This window comes from Xyrauchen texanus, chromosome 34 (genome assembly GCF_025860055.1).
Source record: "Xyrauchen texanus isolate HMW12.3.18 chromosome 34, RBS_HiC_50CHRs, whole genome shotgun sequence".
Lineage (NCBI taxonomy): Eukaryota > Metazoa > Chordata > Actinopteri > Cypriniformes > Catostomidae > Xyrauchen > Xyrauchen texanus.
The window spans coordinates 19,070,285-19,088,236 of NC_068309.1; the positions used below are offsets into that span (position 1 = coordinate 19,070,285).

Below are 17,952 nucleotides of genomic sequence, written 5' to 3' on the forward strand. Positions count from 1 at the left end.
GTATTAAGAATTTCTTCATTTTTGCTTTTGACTAAAGGTAAAAGATATCCTAAGCATTCTTCAAAGGTATAATGTCAGGTTATGTATGTTTGGATCAAAATTAAAAGTACCAAGAAATTTACAATTTCCAAAAGTGTCCTACTTTGCCCAAAACTAAAACTAAAACAAAATTAAAACTGAAATGATTCAGTACTTAATTTTTTCAAATAATTGCAGAACGACATCTGAGATTGCAACGGACTCGAAGAAGACTGATTAAGACGTAAATTTTTTTTTTACCCTCATCTTATATTGTCTAAAACTTAACTGAATTGAAAATATTTATATTTTGTAAGTAGGAAAGTCAACATTTTTGGAGAATGACTCTTATGTGAAATGAATAAGTGGAGACAGACAAATATTTTTTCTTACTTTATTGAACACAAGAATTTGTCAAATTGTTTTGGTTAGTATTTACAGCAGTGGCAGTGGTGAAAAATGGTGATACTGACATTTGATTTCATAAAAATTTGTATACAACTGTGAGAGGTTCCTCTCAGCAGAAAATGCATGAATGGATGTCTTATGAAGGTCTGGGATGAGAGTGGTGATGACAAACAGAATGAGTGTGAATGTGTTACAGAAGCCTTCACATCAAATGAGTGTGATTGTTCAGATGACGACCCTTAAAATATTTTGAAACAATCATCATTTTAAACAAACTTTGATGGCACAAGTGCAGTGGTGAAACTGTGCATGTAAACTATCATAACAATTGGTCCCACATTGAATGACAGTAGAATGAATCCAAAATATTTTTTCAATGTTTTTCAATGAGATCACAAGGAATAGTTTGTATGCCTTCCAGTACAGTGTTTGTACAAGCCTCTCATATACTTGTTGTCATAGACCAGAATCTACCTGGTAACACTATACAATAAGATTCATGAATAAACATTATGACCTTATATAATGCTTAACAGAACAATTAATGTACATTCAAATAGTTAAAAACTTTGATTCATATGTTTATATTCTTATTTAAATATACATGAACTATGGATCTGTTAAGCATTTTATATGTAAACTAATTCAAGATATTATAAAGTGTTACCATTTAACCAAATAAAAGCAACTAATGTCTGTTTTATAGAAGAAAACATGACAAAAGTGAATATGTGAACTACAACTGTTCACAGACATTCAGAGAGAAATGTACAACAAATAAAGCCTTTGACATTTGCAGCTATTTAACAATTCAATTATTAACCTTAACACCAATGACATTCAGACTAGTTCAGAATACATTGCATGCTTATTTCAGTTTGAAAAATAGATGTCACTGACAAGGCATATGACCAAATGTGAGCTGAAGGCCACAGACAGCGGATGTCTGCATAGGTCTAAGGTACCTACAAAACGCAATGTATCAAGACAGTTTTTTGTGTGAATATACAGTATATACCTATGTGTTTTATTTTGCATCAGTTAAATAAAGGCATGTTGTAGAGATTTTGAGAACTCAAGTTTCAGATATCACAATCCATTTACACCCGAAGACCCAGAAATTCATGTGCCGACAAGAATCCAAACTGTTATTTTCAGATCTGAACCATCTTATAGCGGGAGGTATATAGTCACCAAGACAGTCTTGAGCTCTAAGCCCAAGCTATGTACGATCAGTCCAGTCCAGTATGACTAGTTAACTCAAAGGATGTTTATATTGAAGGCACCAACTCCTTTGTATCCTGTATTCCATTTCTGCCGTTGCCATTGTTTTTTCTTTTCTTTCTCATTATGATGAACATTGTTTGAACTAACAGCTACAGCTTTCACAACCTATGGATTTTTTTTTTTTTATTATTTATTCTATTACAAAGAACACACTGTATTCACACTAGGATTTTCACACATTCACAGTGCACAAGCTTGCAGCATAAAGAATGAGAAACACTGTACAAAAAGTCAGGCTGAATATCATTGATGCTACTATATCCACACTGGAGTACTATGGCTTAAATAAAACAAAAATAATCATTTGACCATGTATGCCTATTAAAGATATTAAAAACCAACAAACACCTTACTTTTTGACAATACTGCCATGCAAAGGCAAACGCAGTAGCTACATATTTTGTCAAAATGTATTTATGACCAATATCGGGTCTCTTAAATTATGATCTGTCCTGTGAAAGACGGGTTTGTCTCAACTCTGCTCGGCTTCAGAAAAAATGGAATGTAATTATCTGCATTGAAAGCAAATAACTATAAAGCCATTTTCTTTGTTTCAGTGTTGGTGTAGTTACAGCGTTTTGTCTTTGTAGGGAAGGGTATCTGTGTAAATGAGGAACCATTGCTGCATGGGTTAATTTCGAAGCGCTGTTTATTAATTAAGTGGAAAAAAAGCCAATGGAGCAACAGACATAAGAACCTTAAAGGGGTCATAACATGCTTTTTTTATTTTAGGATATTCCTTAAAGTTCACTTATAAAAATAGTAAAGGGTTTAAAAAAAAAAACAGTCTATTTGTAAAACATTAACACTTTCCTCCCTCATTCTAAATCTCTGTCAGAAACGCTTGGTTTTCTTTAAGACTTTCTTCTCCTTTAAGACTTGACAGTAAACGCCCACTGTTGCACACATGATTGGCTCTCTGCTCGACTGACCTGTCTATCTTGCTATATAATGCCCACCGCTTCTGGGTGGGCTGTGGAAGTGATTAAAGCTAAAGTAGGCATTGATGCGTTGTTGTGGAGGCGGTCAGATGCACAGTATGGCATCACAGTGTGGAGGAAGTAGAGAACGAGTCATTTTGCCAGCATGGTTTCAACAAATGCTCTTTTTGCAGTGATGGGGACGTTTTAGAATCTGTAACTTACAGTATGTTTTTATAGTACAATGATCTCTTATATATCAAAAGATCAAGGACAATTTGATTCCTAATGTCATGACCCCTTTAACTTGTTGTTGTCGTGTTACGTAATGTCCCGGGGGGCCTTGCACATCTACGCTCCTGGTGTTTTTATTAGGGCACGAGTGCAACAGCTGTATCTACCATGTTACACAGCAGTAGGTTGCAGTAATGCTAGGACTCAATTCTCTCAAGGAGCCATCTGATCCATTTTTAAGCGCTCCAGTTTGTTCTTTATGTTTTTTTAAAGGACTTGTGGGAAGTTTCTACTATGGATCACTGCAGGGCATCTCATACCTTTCAAACTTACAGTTGCTTTAAAAGTCTTAAAGTAAATGAAAGTAACCCAGACTGTTTAGGGGGAGTCAGATAGTGTTGTGATAGAAAAGAAAATTAGAAAAACAATTTGTATAACCCTAACGCCTAGTTCAGACCTCTACCCCATCAGGCATGTGTAATCTTTGTGCTGTGACTTCCTCGTTTTGGTGTCATGTTTGCTAGAGTATTTAGCTGCGTGTTAATGAGAGGGATTTTGTAATAAATGGGTAACATAATAGAAAAAGAATTATGCAAAGCAAGCATACTAACAATCTATCGCTAACTCGTGAAAATAACGTGACAAATAACAAAATAAAAGGCAGTTGCTTTTGTACATTATTTAAACACCAAACATCAAAAATGTTCCCCAAAATATTAATATGTGGCAGACAATAAAAATGGGAATACTGCATGTAATAAAAATGGGACATAACTAAAAAAGAACAGATATATTTGTGGTGTGTAAAGGCATTGTTCTGGAACAGCAAACATCTACGATTCCTCGTGGTTGTCTCTTTCGGACGTTAATGTCATAATTGTCATTAATGTCAAAGACACAAATCTTACTTCCAAGGTCAAGGAGAGTGCACTAGAGGTGAAGAATCTTTCCTTCCTTTTGTGTTATAAAAGAAATTAAAAGTTCCAACAGAAATAGAAAAGAAAATGACAAAATAAAGGCATGAGCTCTTTAGGTGCTCTATACATCTAGAATTTTTTTTGTTCTGCAAACTGAAAAAAACTGAAGAAAGAAACCCTTTTATTTCAAATGTGTTTGATGTGGTGGTGTGGTGCTGTCTGCGACTGTCGTGCGCTTGACGATTCTCGATCACGCTTTGCTCTCGTTACCGTTCGTCTGGGGGGCTTCATTTGGAACTGTCTTCACCTCCGTAGGGGGTTTCTTTACCTCCGTCTCTGCCACTTTACTTTTTTCATCTGCAGCAATTTTACCACTAGGAGAAAAAAGAGAGAAGGTGATCAAGAATGTTTTTCAGCCCTCAAACTGGCTGCTTGCTTGTCTTCCTTCTTTATCCAATTTCCAAGTTTTGAGATAAAACACTTCAGTGAAGCCAATAGATTTCGCTAACTGGATCTGTTTTGTTAACTTATCCTAACATCAAAGTTTGTATTCAAATGAATGCAGATTTGTTCATGAGAATGAGCATGTATGAAGACAGAGGAACAATGCATGCAGGAATGATGCTAAATATTCAGCAACACTGCCAGAAATTAAAAAAAAAATTCTAGTTATATATTCTAGTAAAAATTTACTTGTGAAGCACAACTTTTTCTATGTTAAAATACTTTCTAATATCACCGCTTAAAGGGATAGTTCACCCAAAATGAAAATACTTTCGTTTGTTGACCAAAATTCTGAAACTTAGGGAGGGACTTAAATATTGACCTATTTCTCACCCATACCTATCATATGTCTTCAGAAGACATGGATTAACCCACTGGAGTCTTATGGATTACTTTTATGCTGCCTTCGTGCTTTTGGATCTTCAAAGTTCTGGTCACCATTCACTTGCATTGTATGGACCAACAGAGCTGATAAATTCTTCTAAAAATCTTTGTTTGTGTTCAGCAGATGTAAACACCTTTTACCAGTGTTCTTACCACCGCCTTAGCCAACATGCACATGCCTGTTTACGTTTTGATGTTAAAAGTAGAGAATCATTTGATGATTTAAAATCTCAAGTAAACACAGTTTTCAGCGTTGCATATTTGTTTGCACTTGTTCGATTTATCTGAAAACAAGACTTGTCTTTGGTAATTAGCTTTTACGTGAAATATATATGTTTAAATATAATGTTTAAACATTTTACTAGAAAACAAGACAAAAATACTGAATAAGTATAGAGAAGAATTGTGCTGCACAGACTCCGCTGCGGACACAATCCACATAAAATTAAATACCGCATAAAAATGAAACTCATCCTTTGCACTTACTGGCCGTCTAATAGTTTGTTGATACACAGAGCAGATTTCTCCTGGGGTTGGCTGCAGCCAAGTATAATAATAAATAATAAATCATAAATAAATGAAAATCACCCACTGCAAACTGGTTATTACTGAATATTTTACATGCACATAGACATTTGTTCTCAAGGGAGCTGACAAAGCAGATAGTGCGGCTTGAAAAGGAAATTTGCTTAAATTATTTTGCAGTGGGCTGATTATTTCTGAGCAAAGATAATTCATGTAATGGACTTTACTGGCCCTGTACTGGGTGTGCCAAATCATTCATAAATGCGTAATGAATCACGTAAATTGAAGATGTGCATCACTGGGAAGGAATTAAGAGGGACAGTCTCTGTCGCATTTCTGACACATTCACTTTCTTCCTCTTGAATTGCTATTTTTAATATACCTGTACTGCTGCAGGCTTTTATCAGCTGTGAATTGCTGTTCATTATATTCATCAAACATGCTCAGACAGTGATGACAGCTCACAGCTTCTTTCATGCTGTGACACACTCCAGCAGCCACAGAGGGGCATTGTTGGGAGGCGAATGGGTGCAGTGGAGTGAGGGCGGCTTGACTTACCATCTACACAATCTCAGTTGTACGACACAAGAGTGGGGTGCTTTGTTAGTGTCAGAGGACTGAACTGCTTGTCCCTGGCTGATGATAAGTGATATGCATCATCCAGGGTGGCAGCACCAGCAGTCGAGTATCATTACCCTCATCATAATAAAGCTATTTGATTATGTTCCAGCTTCGCATGAAGAGGGGCCAGTTCTGTGGCAGACACAAAGCATTATTATCCAGTCAGAGCGAGCTGGTAGTGATGCTTCAGTTGTACTGCAAGTAGGGCTGGATGATATATTGAATATTCACTATATATTCACAATGATTTTACTGCTGTTTGAAAGCAACATCGCAAATTTCGCAATTCTTTTTGTGTGCTTTTCATTTTGCCTAAAGGTAGGCTTTCTAAAGGCTGTGTCATTTGACTAGTTTCACAATCCTTCCTTGTCTTGTGACTTGCGAGTATATGAGCATAAATACAGAGATGCTTAGCATCTCTGATTTAAACTTCAATAGCAAAAACAGCATTAGGCTTGGTTAGTTTGATTCATGTTCATCAATTAGTTCAAACTGCCTGTTTCAATTAACTGATTCAAAACTGTGAATTAACTATTTGCTAGTGTCATCATCACTCCAAAAATATTATTGGAAGTTGTGGCAGGGCGGAGGGCGGGGCCGGTTCTCGCCTCCTCCTTCCCGGGTTTCGGCACCAGCGTAACGTAGTTCAATGGAAAGGAGGATGCGAGAACCAGCTTGACGATATAAATAATATTTTAATGATTAACTTAAACAAAAACAAACACATACACACATGACGGACATGTCCGTAAACGATCTCTCTCTCCCGCACAATCCTCCGCAGTTGGCCTTTATCTCTCTCGGAGGCTTAATTAGCCTGATAAGGGACCAGGTGTGTAGAATCACAACCCGGCCCCACCCTCCGACCTGCCATAGAAGTATCCATGTTTTAGTAACAAATATGTATGTATGTAATGTACTATTACATTAATATAATGCCTATAAATAAAAAGGATTACATTTAAGTCTTCTTTATTTTCACTTAGTGAGAAACATTTTGAGTGTATTTTACTTGTATTAAAGATTTTGAATCTATTTGGTGACAGTGGCTGTTTGGTCGATATGTTTAGTTTCATTGGAAAAAAAGCAATTACATAAATATTGAGATATACAGAATACCTTATGTAATTTTGCTTCTACAGCAAATATATTTCTATATTTTGTTAGAAGGATTTTTAGATATTTTTACTGGAGAACTAGACAAAATTATTTCTTGCCATGAATAAATCCTGAAAATTCAGTAACTACACAGCACTAATGTGAACTAATTTACATTTTACCTTCTTGTATTAAACATTTTGATGTTTAACAATGTTTGCTCTGATTGGACAGAAATTATAAAATACAGAATCTTCAGAACAAATGTATAAATATCTATGTGTATCAAACATATATCGACTTACATGCTTCTGCTTCTACATTAAATATATTTTGTTTATCGTCAAAAGGCAGAAATATATAGAGATAAAATAGGGAGATTCAGCTATATCATCCAACCCTAACTGAAAGAAAAAGAAAACTTCTGAAGACCAGGAAAAACTATATCCGTCATTTGTCAGTTTGCATCCACAGTGAGACGTAAATCTTTAAATGTGCAAACTTGCTTCCCTAATGTGAACAATGTCAAGCTATGTCTCGACACCAGGCTCGAGAGTTTTAAGATGGAAAACTCAGTTGTTTCATTGATATTTTGTAGGGTCTGTGAAAAAGCAGTCAGGTAGCCTTAAATCTTCCACGCAATTTACAGACAGGTAATCCAATGAGCTCAGCTGGTAGTCAATGAGAGGGAGCCTCCCTGGAATGTTCTTGCTCAAATTAGACAACTGAGCTGGGCAAAGAGAGAACAAGCATGACATATGCTGGGCCATACATAGAAAGTGCAAACGGCAAAGCACAAGGGGATGTGGTGAAAACAAAGTCTCTAGTAAATATTTAACAAATGCCTTGCTCACCATAATTCCCTGCTGGAAATCGTGGCTGACTGTTAACAACTGATTTTCTCTGTATTTCAGAACACAGAGCTACAGAATGGTACTGAGGTGGTTGAATCATGCAAGCTCACAGGATCTGGCGTTCGATACAGCCGCTCACCCCACACAAGTTGAATGAATATATTTCTGGCTCCATTAGACACCTCTACCAAGCAAGCAGAACTGAATCTGTCATAAATTAAATGTTTTTTTAATTGTAGCCACTGACTGGATGAAACCACAGGGGTGTGCATCTTTATTTAGGGTTGCTGATATGATGCACTCAGAGTCAGCATGGTTCCAACAAATGTGTGGGGATCTGGTGTTTTGGAAGATTCAATCATCCTGCAGATTCCTGTCCCCCATGGACCGAAAAGTGACCCCAAAGAACTTTGTAATGGGTAATGTATTTAATGTCTGAATAGAAGTTCTACAAATTCACTTCATGAAGTTAAAGGTGCAGTCAGTAATATTTGTATTCATGCTGCACTGGCAACTAGCGGCGTAGATGCAGCATTACGCAAAACCAGAAGTTCTCAGTAACCGCTGCCTTTGCAGAAATTAAATAATCAAACTAAGACTAACATGACTAGAGTCTTCATCTCATTTGAGTGTACATACTTTTAAAGAGATTTTTCAAAAATACCATGCTAATATTACTATTTCTATTTAAAAGTTTAGCATTAGCAAAAAGGTAAATTACTTAGTGCACCTTTAACTACATAAACATAACAATTAATGTATGTTACATGTCACATATCTTAAAGTTAATGCTGTAAGTCGTTTACAATTTTTAAATAACACTTAATCTCACATTTGTTTATCGTTAATCGATTAAACGCAGATTTTGAAAGTGTTGAAATTTGACACTACGGGCTCTATTTTTGTGAGTGCATAAAATGCAGTGAAATTTGTAACTGGCCATTGGTGGGAGTTTTTGCACAACTGTGGGTGTAGGTGCACAAACTGTGGGTGTATTATATGTAAATGAATTGATGCAATTTGCTATTTTCCTAAGAATTTAGTCGTTGCACTAAGACGTTTCATTACCACCTCTTAACTCAGCGTAATGTCACAATTCAGTTCTGCCTCTGCAGTTTGGATTATTCACCAGCAGGTGATAATAAAATTCATGTCCAAATTCTGAAAGTACAGAACATCAAATTATGCACCTTCAGTCGCTATTGAAGCCGTTTGTTGAAACCAAAATGTATGAGATTTTGTTGATTTGTGTTCAACTTTCTTGAGGTCAAAGTTTATTTTTCAATAATCTTTATTGTTATGTTTATATGTATGAAGAATGGGGTCTGCTGTAGATAAAGGAAGCCTATGTTCTTTTTTCCTATGGATGGACTTAAATATGCCCTGTTTGAGTACGCTCTTCAGAGAAAGATGAGGAAGAGAAAGATGGGAAAGACAACAAAGGACATCGCATGACATCCTTATAATAAAAAATGTCACATATGTCTGATAACTAAAACAAATTAATGCACTTTTTCTTGGCAAATTTAACTGGTGTGGCTCTGTGACTTCACAATGGGGAAAAAGACTAAATTAAGAGTCTTCAATGTATTATTATTCTTGTATATTTACTGTACAATTGTATTTATGATTTAATTTTGACTAGTGATGTTCCACCTTTTGTTGTAGAGCGGGGGTTCTCAACAGGGGGGGGGGGGGGGGGTTTACTGCCCCCCCAGGGGGTATTCAAAGGATGCCAGGGGGCACTGAGAGCAAATTAGTAGATAGCGGGGCATTTGGTTACAAATGGGGTGGTGTTTGTCAGTCATAATAATTAAATCTATCGTCAAGTTATATTTACATTTTTTATTTATTTGTTTGTACATGTGTTGTATGTCTACTCTTTATAATTACAAAAATGCCATAGTTTGTTTTATAGAAATCATGTTACATCTAACCATGGTATTGAAGGAGATCCATGCTTCCATGTGTTTACTATGGTCTATTACTAGTTTCTGTCTTCACATTTACATTTTTTATTTTATAGGCCCCAGATTTAGCCCTACATCTGCAAAAAACACAAGGTTTGGTCTCTCATTCATGATGCGTAAGCCTGCTGAATTTATTAACACAACTTTAAAATCATGAAATGCATCGAAGTTGCAGTCAAAATTTTGCAAATTCAGGCATTTTCCTTGCACATAACACATAACACTTACGCTCATAAAATAGGGCCCCTTATATACTTCTTTTCCTGTCAAACTGCATTTATTTCATGTAATGATATAACACTTTATTAACATTTTCAAAACGAAGCCTTTTACAATATAAAGATAAAAATGCACAGAAATATCAACAATTCAAGTAATTTTACACGTTTCCAATGTCTAAGTGGGAGTTTGACTAATTGAAATAACTAGTCCCCACATAGGTTACATTTTCATTGTAATGGGCATTAAATCTCTTAAACTCTCATCCTCCACAATATTAATCTGCCAGTCGACTGTCTATCCACTTTGCTACAGCATTCGTGAAGCCGTGTTCATGATTCATGTCAGAACGTCAATGCCACTTTGAACTCCACATGAAAAGAGCTTGCAGACAAAAACGTCTCATTCTGCATATTGGTGATAGTTAAGACTTGACCTGCTTCTGTGGTAATTGAAATACGCCTTAAATAGGCTTAAGAAATACTTGATTTATATCACAAATACCCTCTGGACTTCAAATAGAGCTAAGAGGACCTTTCTCCATTTTATCACTGACATAGAAGTGTTGTTGTGTGTGTGTTGTGAAGTGTGCGTCAGTGTAATGTCTCCGGGCGGACACATTACAAAGGTTCCACACTTCAAAGAAATATGTATGATGGTTAATGCTGTATTTGTGGTAAATGTGTTATTCGAGATTAAGACAAATTAATAATCATAAACTTTTTTTTATTAATCGCATGCGTTAAAGCGTTAATTCTGACAGCTCTACTTATTATATAATCAAACATATAAATGGTGAAATTCACAGTTTGCAAGCTAACCAGTTAGCCTACTAGTTTAGCATACTGCTAGCTGATTAGCATGCTAATTTAGCATACCGTTGACTAGGATTGTCATAATACCAACATTTCTGTAGTCATACCAATACCAGAAAACTTTGATGATTCTCTATAACAATTTTGATACCACAGCAAAAATAGGTAAAATGCCAGGGCTCTTCAGCTCAACTTCCTTGCGGGGGACAGATTATCCAGATGAAAACTCGACAGGAGCCAAACTTTTGCCATATTTATCTTTGGCTAACACTTTCATTTTAACTAACATGTTAACATGAAAAACAAAACGTAGTTAATACTATGTGTTTAATTACATTAAAATAGTCAGAGGTATTCAGTTAACATTTCTTAAGGTCTGGCCATAAATTCCATCTTAAGATCTGGCTGAAGAAAAAAACTCACATCCTCAACTAACAAATAGGTTTTGATCAACTTTACTTTGAACAAATAAATAATAATGATTATTTTAACATAAGATAGGTCTATTGTTTACAAATTATGAAAACTGAGAAAGAACATTTAGAGCTGTCCATATCCTTTACAAAATCAACGCACATAAGTAAACAACGGTAATCTAATTTGATTATACTGTCTTTTTACATAAGATATATTTAAAACCGAAAAAGAGAAAATGTCTACTGCATTTTTCTCTATTAGCCTTCCAGAAAACTTAGCCTGTCCTTTTCCTGCACATACTTGTGCAGATAACATTGGTAAACAGATGTTCAGGATTGAGAATACTGACACACAGTTGAATAAAGAGCTTTTATATAGACGCTTTTACTGACCCTGAACTGATAAGACACACACGTTTAACACTTGAAGAATGTAAAATAAAAGCAAACATTTCTGTGCATTTTCTTTGAAGGTTCAGTTTTCCACATTGATTTATCTTGTTGAAAAATGTTGTGCATATGAGCTGACATCACTTCTGTAACAAGTATTTGTATTGCTGAGACATATTTTTTTAAGTCTGTAGATTTGACTGCACTCAGCGGCTAAGGAATTTGCATAATTCCATTTGATTGAATAAGACACAATAAAATATGCTCACCTAAAAGTTGAGTGCTTGGATGATAGACTTGGATGCGATTTTACCAAAATCAGTTTGAGGGCCAGATAGTAGTGATTGGTGGGCCAGTTTTGGCCAGCAGGCTGCCAGTTGACTAGCCCTGCAATATGCTGTTGAACACACTGCTTTAGCCTATTTAAAAAGCTATATATTAATGTACATAATAAACTACTGCTTCGTGTTTTTAAGTAATTACTCAGGTAAACATTTATAATAATATAGAACTAACTATAATGTAAACTAAAGAACAGTGATAAAAAAGAAATACATGAATGTCTTTGAGTGATTTTCTTTTCAATGTAGCAGTATGTGGGTTTTCTTTTAATACTGTTGTTTGACTCATATTAACAACACAATAGACAGCGACTGCAAGGTCTAAAGCTCAAATCTTATATTGAAACATACTACAGTACCTGACTGTTTAAATTCCACCAGTTTGCCATTACTTGACTGTCTTTACATTAATACTGCCTCTGACGGGCATGTTGACAATTAAATGTTTTTGACCTTTAATTGGAACTCCTCATAATCGCTGAGAAGTGATCTGAATGCTTCTCAGTTCTTCCGGTTGAGCACCAGCTCTGACATGACAAATGTCACCATTTTGGTTTAAAAGGAGTACCAGAGCATGCGCTTAAGTAAGCGTGTGAGCATTTGAAAGATGCGGTGCGTTAGTCAAACAGCTTGCGAGTCGGTACTTGGTACCACCGGTACAGCAGAAACACTTGTATATATAAATAATTTTTAGTTTAGCATTGACTTACTACCAAAGTACCAGTACTTTTGATATCCTAAACGCTGACCGATTTGCATGCTAGTCTAGCATATACTAGAATGCTACCACTACTAAAAAAGAAGGGGGATTAGGATTCTGCAGGGGAACAGAATCTTGCACAACACAGTACCAGTTGGCCGTTTAAAGACATTTCACAAATGGTGCAACAAATCACTCTGCACCTTGTCTACAGTGTTAATATAATTACAATGGTCATACTTTAGCCTTCTCTAACAGGATTTTTATTAACAAAAACATTAAGACTGTTAATTTATTTCTTACTTTCCCTTTCAGCCTTGAAAGCTATAATTTTAAATCATCAACAGAATTGTTACATTTGAGACAACCAATCATTGTGAGGCTCTGCCAATTATAATGGAGAAATTACTTAGCGTGCTGCTCAAAACAAAACTGAAAGAACAATTTCACACATTTATAATGGCTTTGTCTTGTAGTGTCGCCATTGATCCGGTGTCTACAGAGGTGCAAATAAACACTGTGGAAGCAACCGTGGCTTACTATACCAAGTCAGATTTCATTTAAATAACAAATGGAATACTGTGAGATTAAAGATGCATGACAATCCTGATGAAATTCTGGTATTATATTGAGTAGTGGAAGTAAAGTGTGCAAGTGAGTGAGAGAGTGAGTGTACAAGGAATATGGTGGTGTTGAGGGAGAACACAGACAGACAAGAAAGAAAACGTAGATGGTTAAGGAAAGAGATACACTGCAAAAAAATGAAAAATAATAATAAATAAATATTTTATTACTCAGTATTTTTGTCTTGCCTTCCAGTAAAATATCAAGTAAAAACATCCTTAAAACAAAATCAACATTAAAGAAGCAAAAATTCTTCTTTTTTTTTTTTTTGAAAAAAAAGTCTTCTTTTTAGAAAAATCTTAAAATCCTGTTTCAAGCACAAACTTAAATTTTTTTTTAAAAATACCCCCCCCTCTCTTAAGTAAGTTTATTTTCCTTTCCCCATTGGCAAATAGTCTTTCTTTCTTGTTGTAGCACAAATATCACAACATTTTGTTTCTCAGGAGACTCAGGAGTGAATTCACTAAACAGTTGCACCACTTTTGTGCATGGTATAAAACTTGCGTCTTATTCGCTAACCACCAACAATCTACATTTAAACGAGTGCAAACGGCTCTGAAATAATGCTGCAACTTCAGTATTTAAATGAAAGGGATACTTCAACCAAAAAGGAAAATTCTGATATCATTTTCTCACCCTGATTTTGTTCCAAACCCATGATTTTCTTGGATCATTCTGTCTAAAATCTCCTGTTGGTTTCCACTGAAGACTATAACAAGGGGGAGTAAATGATGGCAGCATTTACATTTTTGGGTGAACTATCCCTTTAAGTCATTGTCATTCTTTTCACAAAAACACACCTTCTTTCTAATTTCTAATATAGACTGCGCTTTATTCAAAACTATTACTGCCCGAGCAATGCAGGTGATAAACTGAATATTACGCTTTAGGATGTTTAGATATTTTTACAGGAAAACAAGACAAAAATAATGAGTGAGAAAATGTTTTTCTGCAGTGAACAAACATTACTAAAGATCTAGAGGTGGCCATACTCGTCCTGGTTGGGTGCAGTGGATGAGGCAGTGGTGGTGGGCTTGGCCAGCGCATCAAACACATTCTTGGCAAGGTCACTATCTGTGGTCTTCTGGTCACCTCCCTGTACCCGAGAGTCCTTAGTTTGGGGGGGATTTGCAGCATTGCTGGGAGTCGACTCAGTAGAGCCCTTTGCACCAGCACTCAGTGCTGGCTCTCCCGCATGGGGCTTGGTAGATTCAGCTTTGGACAAATCTGCAGGGGTCATGGAGGTTGGGGTGGTTGAATCAGATGCAGGGCGGGCATCTAAGGACTTTGAGTTCTGGTTGGAGGGTGTATCGCTCAGGTCCACAAGAGGGGCCACAGCTGCGGGGGCAGCAGCTTGTGGGGAGGTAGGAGAGGTTACACTAGCTTTAGGGATACTGGACTGGGGAGCGGGTTTAGGATCAGCTGCAGGGGCGGTGCTTGAGGTAAGGGTGGTGCTATCGCTAGCGTGGCTGTCAGAGCTGGGGTCTGAGTTAGTGGTTACAGAAGGAAGCAAGTCCACTATGGTTGCTGTGGTGTCAGCAGCGTGCCTGTGAGAACAGGGGGAAGAGAAAGAGGAGCATGGAGAAAGAGAGGGATCCACACAAGAAAAGGGAGGGCAAGGGGAGGAGAGGAGGGCCAAGGTAAAATATACACACACAAGTAAAAGTAACATGCATGTCAAAGTAAAGATCAAACATATCATGTTAGGCAGTTACAAGGTATAAGAAAATTAAGGGGTGTGTGGTGTCTATAGAATTAAACTACCACAGAGGGGCAGTTAAACTCAATAAACACAAGTAGATGTTAATAGTAGACATTACTGGAAGCCCAGCGGGAACATCCAATAACATTAATTGTAGCTATCTCATGTGTTCCTTCCTAGGGTGAGTAGACTGATTATTTGCATTATGTTGCAGTCAAGAATAATGAATAACATGCTACTAACTGCTCCAGAAAGGCCCTACTTCTGTTATAGTTGCAACATTCAACAAATAGCCCTATAGCAGCAAATGTGTCTCATTTGACTCATTTTCTTTGATCTAGAACAAACATTATTTAGATGTGAAGCCTATTAGATACATAGATTTACAACCATAATACCTCAAGTTTTAAATTTGGACTTTGAATTAAATGGTTTTGCATAAACATTATTTTGATTAATTCGCGGAAACAAACGATTGGGACTGATAGCCCATAAAGATACAGGATGTGGTTCACTTGCTAATGTTTGGACATAAAGCTAGGATGTTTACTATTGAAAAGCCTTTTTTATGTGTTCTTTATGTTTGATTGACCATGTACACTGGCAGCCAAAAGTTTGGAATAATTTACAGATTTTGCTGTTTTGGAAGGAAACTGGTATTTTAATTCACAAAAGTGGCATTCAGCTGATCACAAAGTATAGTCAGAACATAACTGATCAGCACCATCTGAACTCTATTTGAAAAAAATTTTTCTTATCAACTCTAGACAGACCCCATTTCCAGCAGCCATCACTCCAACACCTTATCCTTGAGTAATCATGCTAAATTGCTCATTTGGTACTAGAAAATCACTTGCCATTATATCAAACACTGCTGAAAGCTATTTGGTTTTTAAATTAAGCTTAACATTGTCTTTGAGTTCGTTTTTGAGTTGCCACAGTATGCAATATACTGGCATGTCTTAAGGTTAATATTAGGTCAAAAATGGCAAAAAAGAAACAGCTTTCTCTAGAAACTCATCAGTCAATCATTGTTTTGAGGATTGAAGGCTATACAATGCTTGAAATTGCCAAAAACCTGAAGATTTCATACAAAGGTGTACACTACAGTCTTCAAAAACAAAGGACAACTGGCTCTAATAAGGACATAAAGAGATGTGGAAGGCCAGATGTACAACTAAACAAGAGGATACGTACATCAGAGTCTCTAGTTTGAGGAATAGATGCCTCACATGTCCTCTGCTGTCAGCTGTGAATTCTACATGGTCAACATCAGTTCCCCATCTGTCACTCACTTCGACCTTGTGTCGAAGAAGAGACACTAGGGGTCTCTCTTGAGATCCTCGCGCATCTCTGAACTTGAGAAAAGGCCAATGAGAAACTGGCAGACAGAAATTGCATGTGCTGCCCCCGGACATACGGGTATAAAGGGAGGGAAATGTGAGGAAATTTTCTCCGGTTGTGTGAGCAGCGAGCTGCGGTTCACAAAACTGTTCACCTCATCTCTAAGAGCATATGCTGTTGAATCTACGGCACATATCAGCAGCTTTCTCCTTCTCTGCACGGCAGTGCAGCTTTGCCCCTGGGCGCTTCGACAGCACTGTCTAAAAGAGAATATTGTGAAAGAGTTTGATTCTCTAAAAGAGCAATACACAGCGGCGTTGAACGTCCTTTTAAGGATGCGTCTTTATAAAGATGCCCTTCCGCCCCTCTGTAGTTCCTGGATGCGGTCGAGTTCTCTCTGCTCCTGACGTGTGTTTGGGCCATGATCACACTGAGGCAGCGTTTGTGGATGGTTCGTGTTCTCACTGCGAGAACCTTACCATGGCAATGTTGCGGTCGCGGCTTTCCTTCCTAAAAAGGAACGCCACTCCAGTCGCCCCCCCGCATCGCTCCTTCTTCCCACGGGATTGAGGACGACCCGGCTGGCGATGGAGGCATTTTGGGGATTGCAGTGGGCTCGGTTTCGCCGGGTACCTCCCCACAAACCACCCACCCCCTGACACGCTCGTTGACTTCGGGGTGACAGCGGCTCGCCTCACGGCCAGTCTGCCTATCCTCTTGAGCCCCCTGAGCTGGATGATCGCCCGGTGCTCCCCTCCAGGGCCTGTAGGATGACGTCGTCACTGACCTCCAAAGCCTACAGCGCCGCCGGACGGGCCGCTTCCGCCTTGCATGCCATGGACCTCCTGCAAGTCCTCCAGTCCAAGGCACTTAAAGATCTGCACTTGGGTAGTCCTGACCCTGACGTGTTGCAGGAACTGCGCTCAGCGACCGACCTCGCCCACAGGGACACTCGGGCAGACGATGGCCACCCTTGTGGTTCAGGAACGACATCTGTGGCCACATCCCGCATCTCGATCAGGTTCAGCCAAAGCACGCTTCCTCATTGCCCATCTCCCAGTTCGGTCTCTTCGGCGACACAGTCGAGGACTTCGCCCAGCAGTTCTTAGCGGTGAAGAAGCAGACGGAGGCCCGCCGAGGGTGTCCTCTTGTAACTTCCAGAAAACGTGCAGCTCCGCCTCAACCTGGGGCCAGCTCTCAGCCTCAGCGTTGAGCGCCCCACAGGAAGCATACGCCGCCCATCTTACGAACAAACTCCAGGACCCAGAAGGCTCCCAAGCATTCACCTATCACACCCAGACCGTGCCCGTCCCCTTGTGGGTTCAAGCACACTTGATGAGAAGTGTGGCATCCTCGTGGGCACTGGCCAAAGGCACATTCTTAGCAGACATATGCAGAGCAGCGGGTTGGGCAACACCCAATACCTTTACGAGATTTTACAATCTCAGGGTTGAGTCGGTTTCATTGCGTGTTTTCTCAGGTCCGAGCTGGTAGAATTCGGTAACGCAGTAACAACTGACCGGGTGTACCGCTTGCACCTAGCGCCCTTTCCCTCCACTGAGGTAATATCGTGCACTCTTATCCCAGGATATCCCACTAACTTGGCTCCCTGGATGACTCCTCCCTAGCACTCAGGTCTGCGAATTCAGCGGAGGAATTCC

General features: G+C 38.2%; 1 protein-coding gene across 4 annotated transcripts in view; it reads right to left on the reverse strand.

Moving 5' to 3' along the window:
- Positions 1 to 405: 405 nt before the first annotated feature.
- The window catches only part of LOC127627447 (neural cell adhesion molecule 1-like), a 311,535-nt gene continuing 293,988 nt past the window's right edge, over positions 406 to 17,952 (reverse strand). For 2 of the 4 annotated variants that reach the window (XM_052103824.1, XM_052103823.1), the window contains 2 exons: positions 14,238 to 14,792; positions 406 to 4,158 (listed from right to left, as the gene is read on the reverse strand). In XM_052103824.1, the coding sequence (XP_051959784.1) occupies positions 4,035 to 4,158; positions 14,238 to 14,792 (679 nt within the window). In that variant the 3' untranslated portion in view covers positions 406 to 4,034. The remainder of the gene's footprint in view (positions 4,159 to 14,237; positions 14,793 to 17,952) is intronic. The other 2 variants (XM_052103826.1, XM_052103825.1) reach the window with 1 other exon arrangement.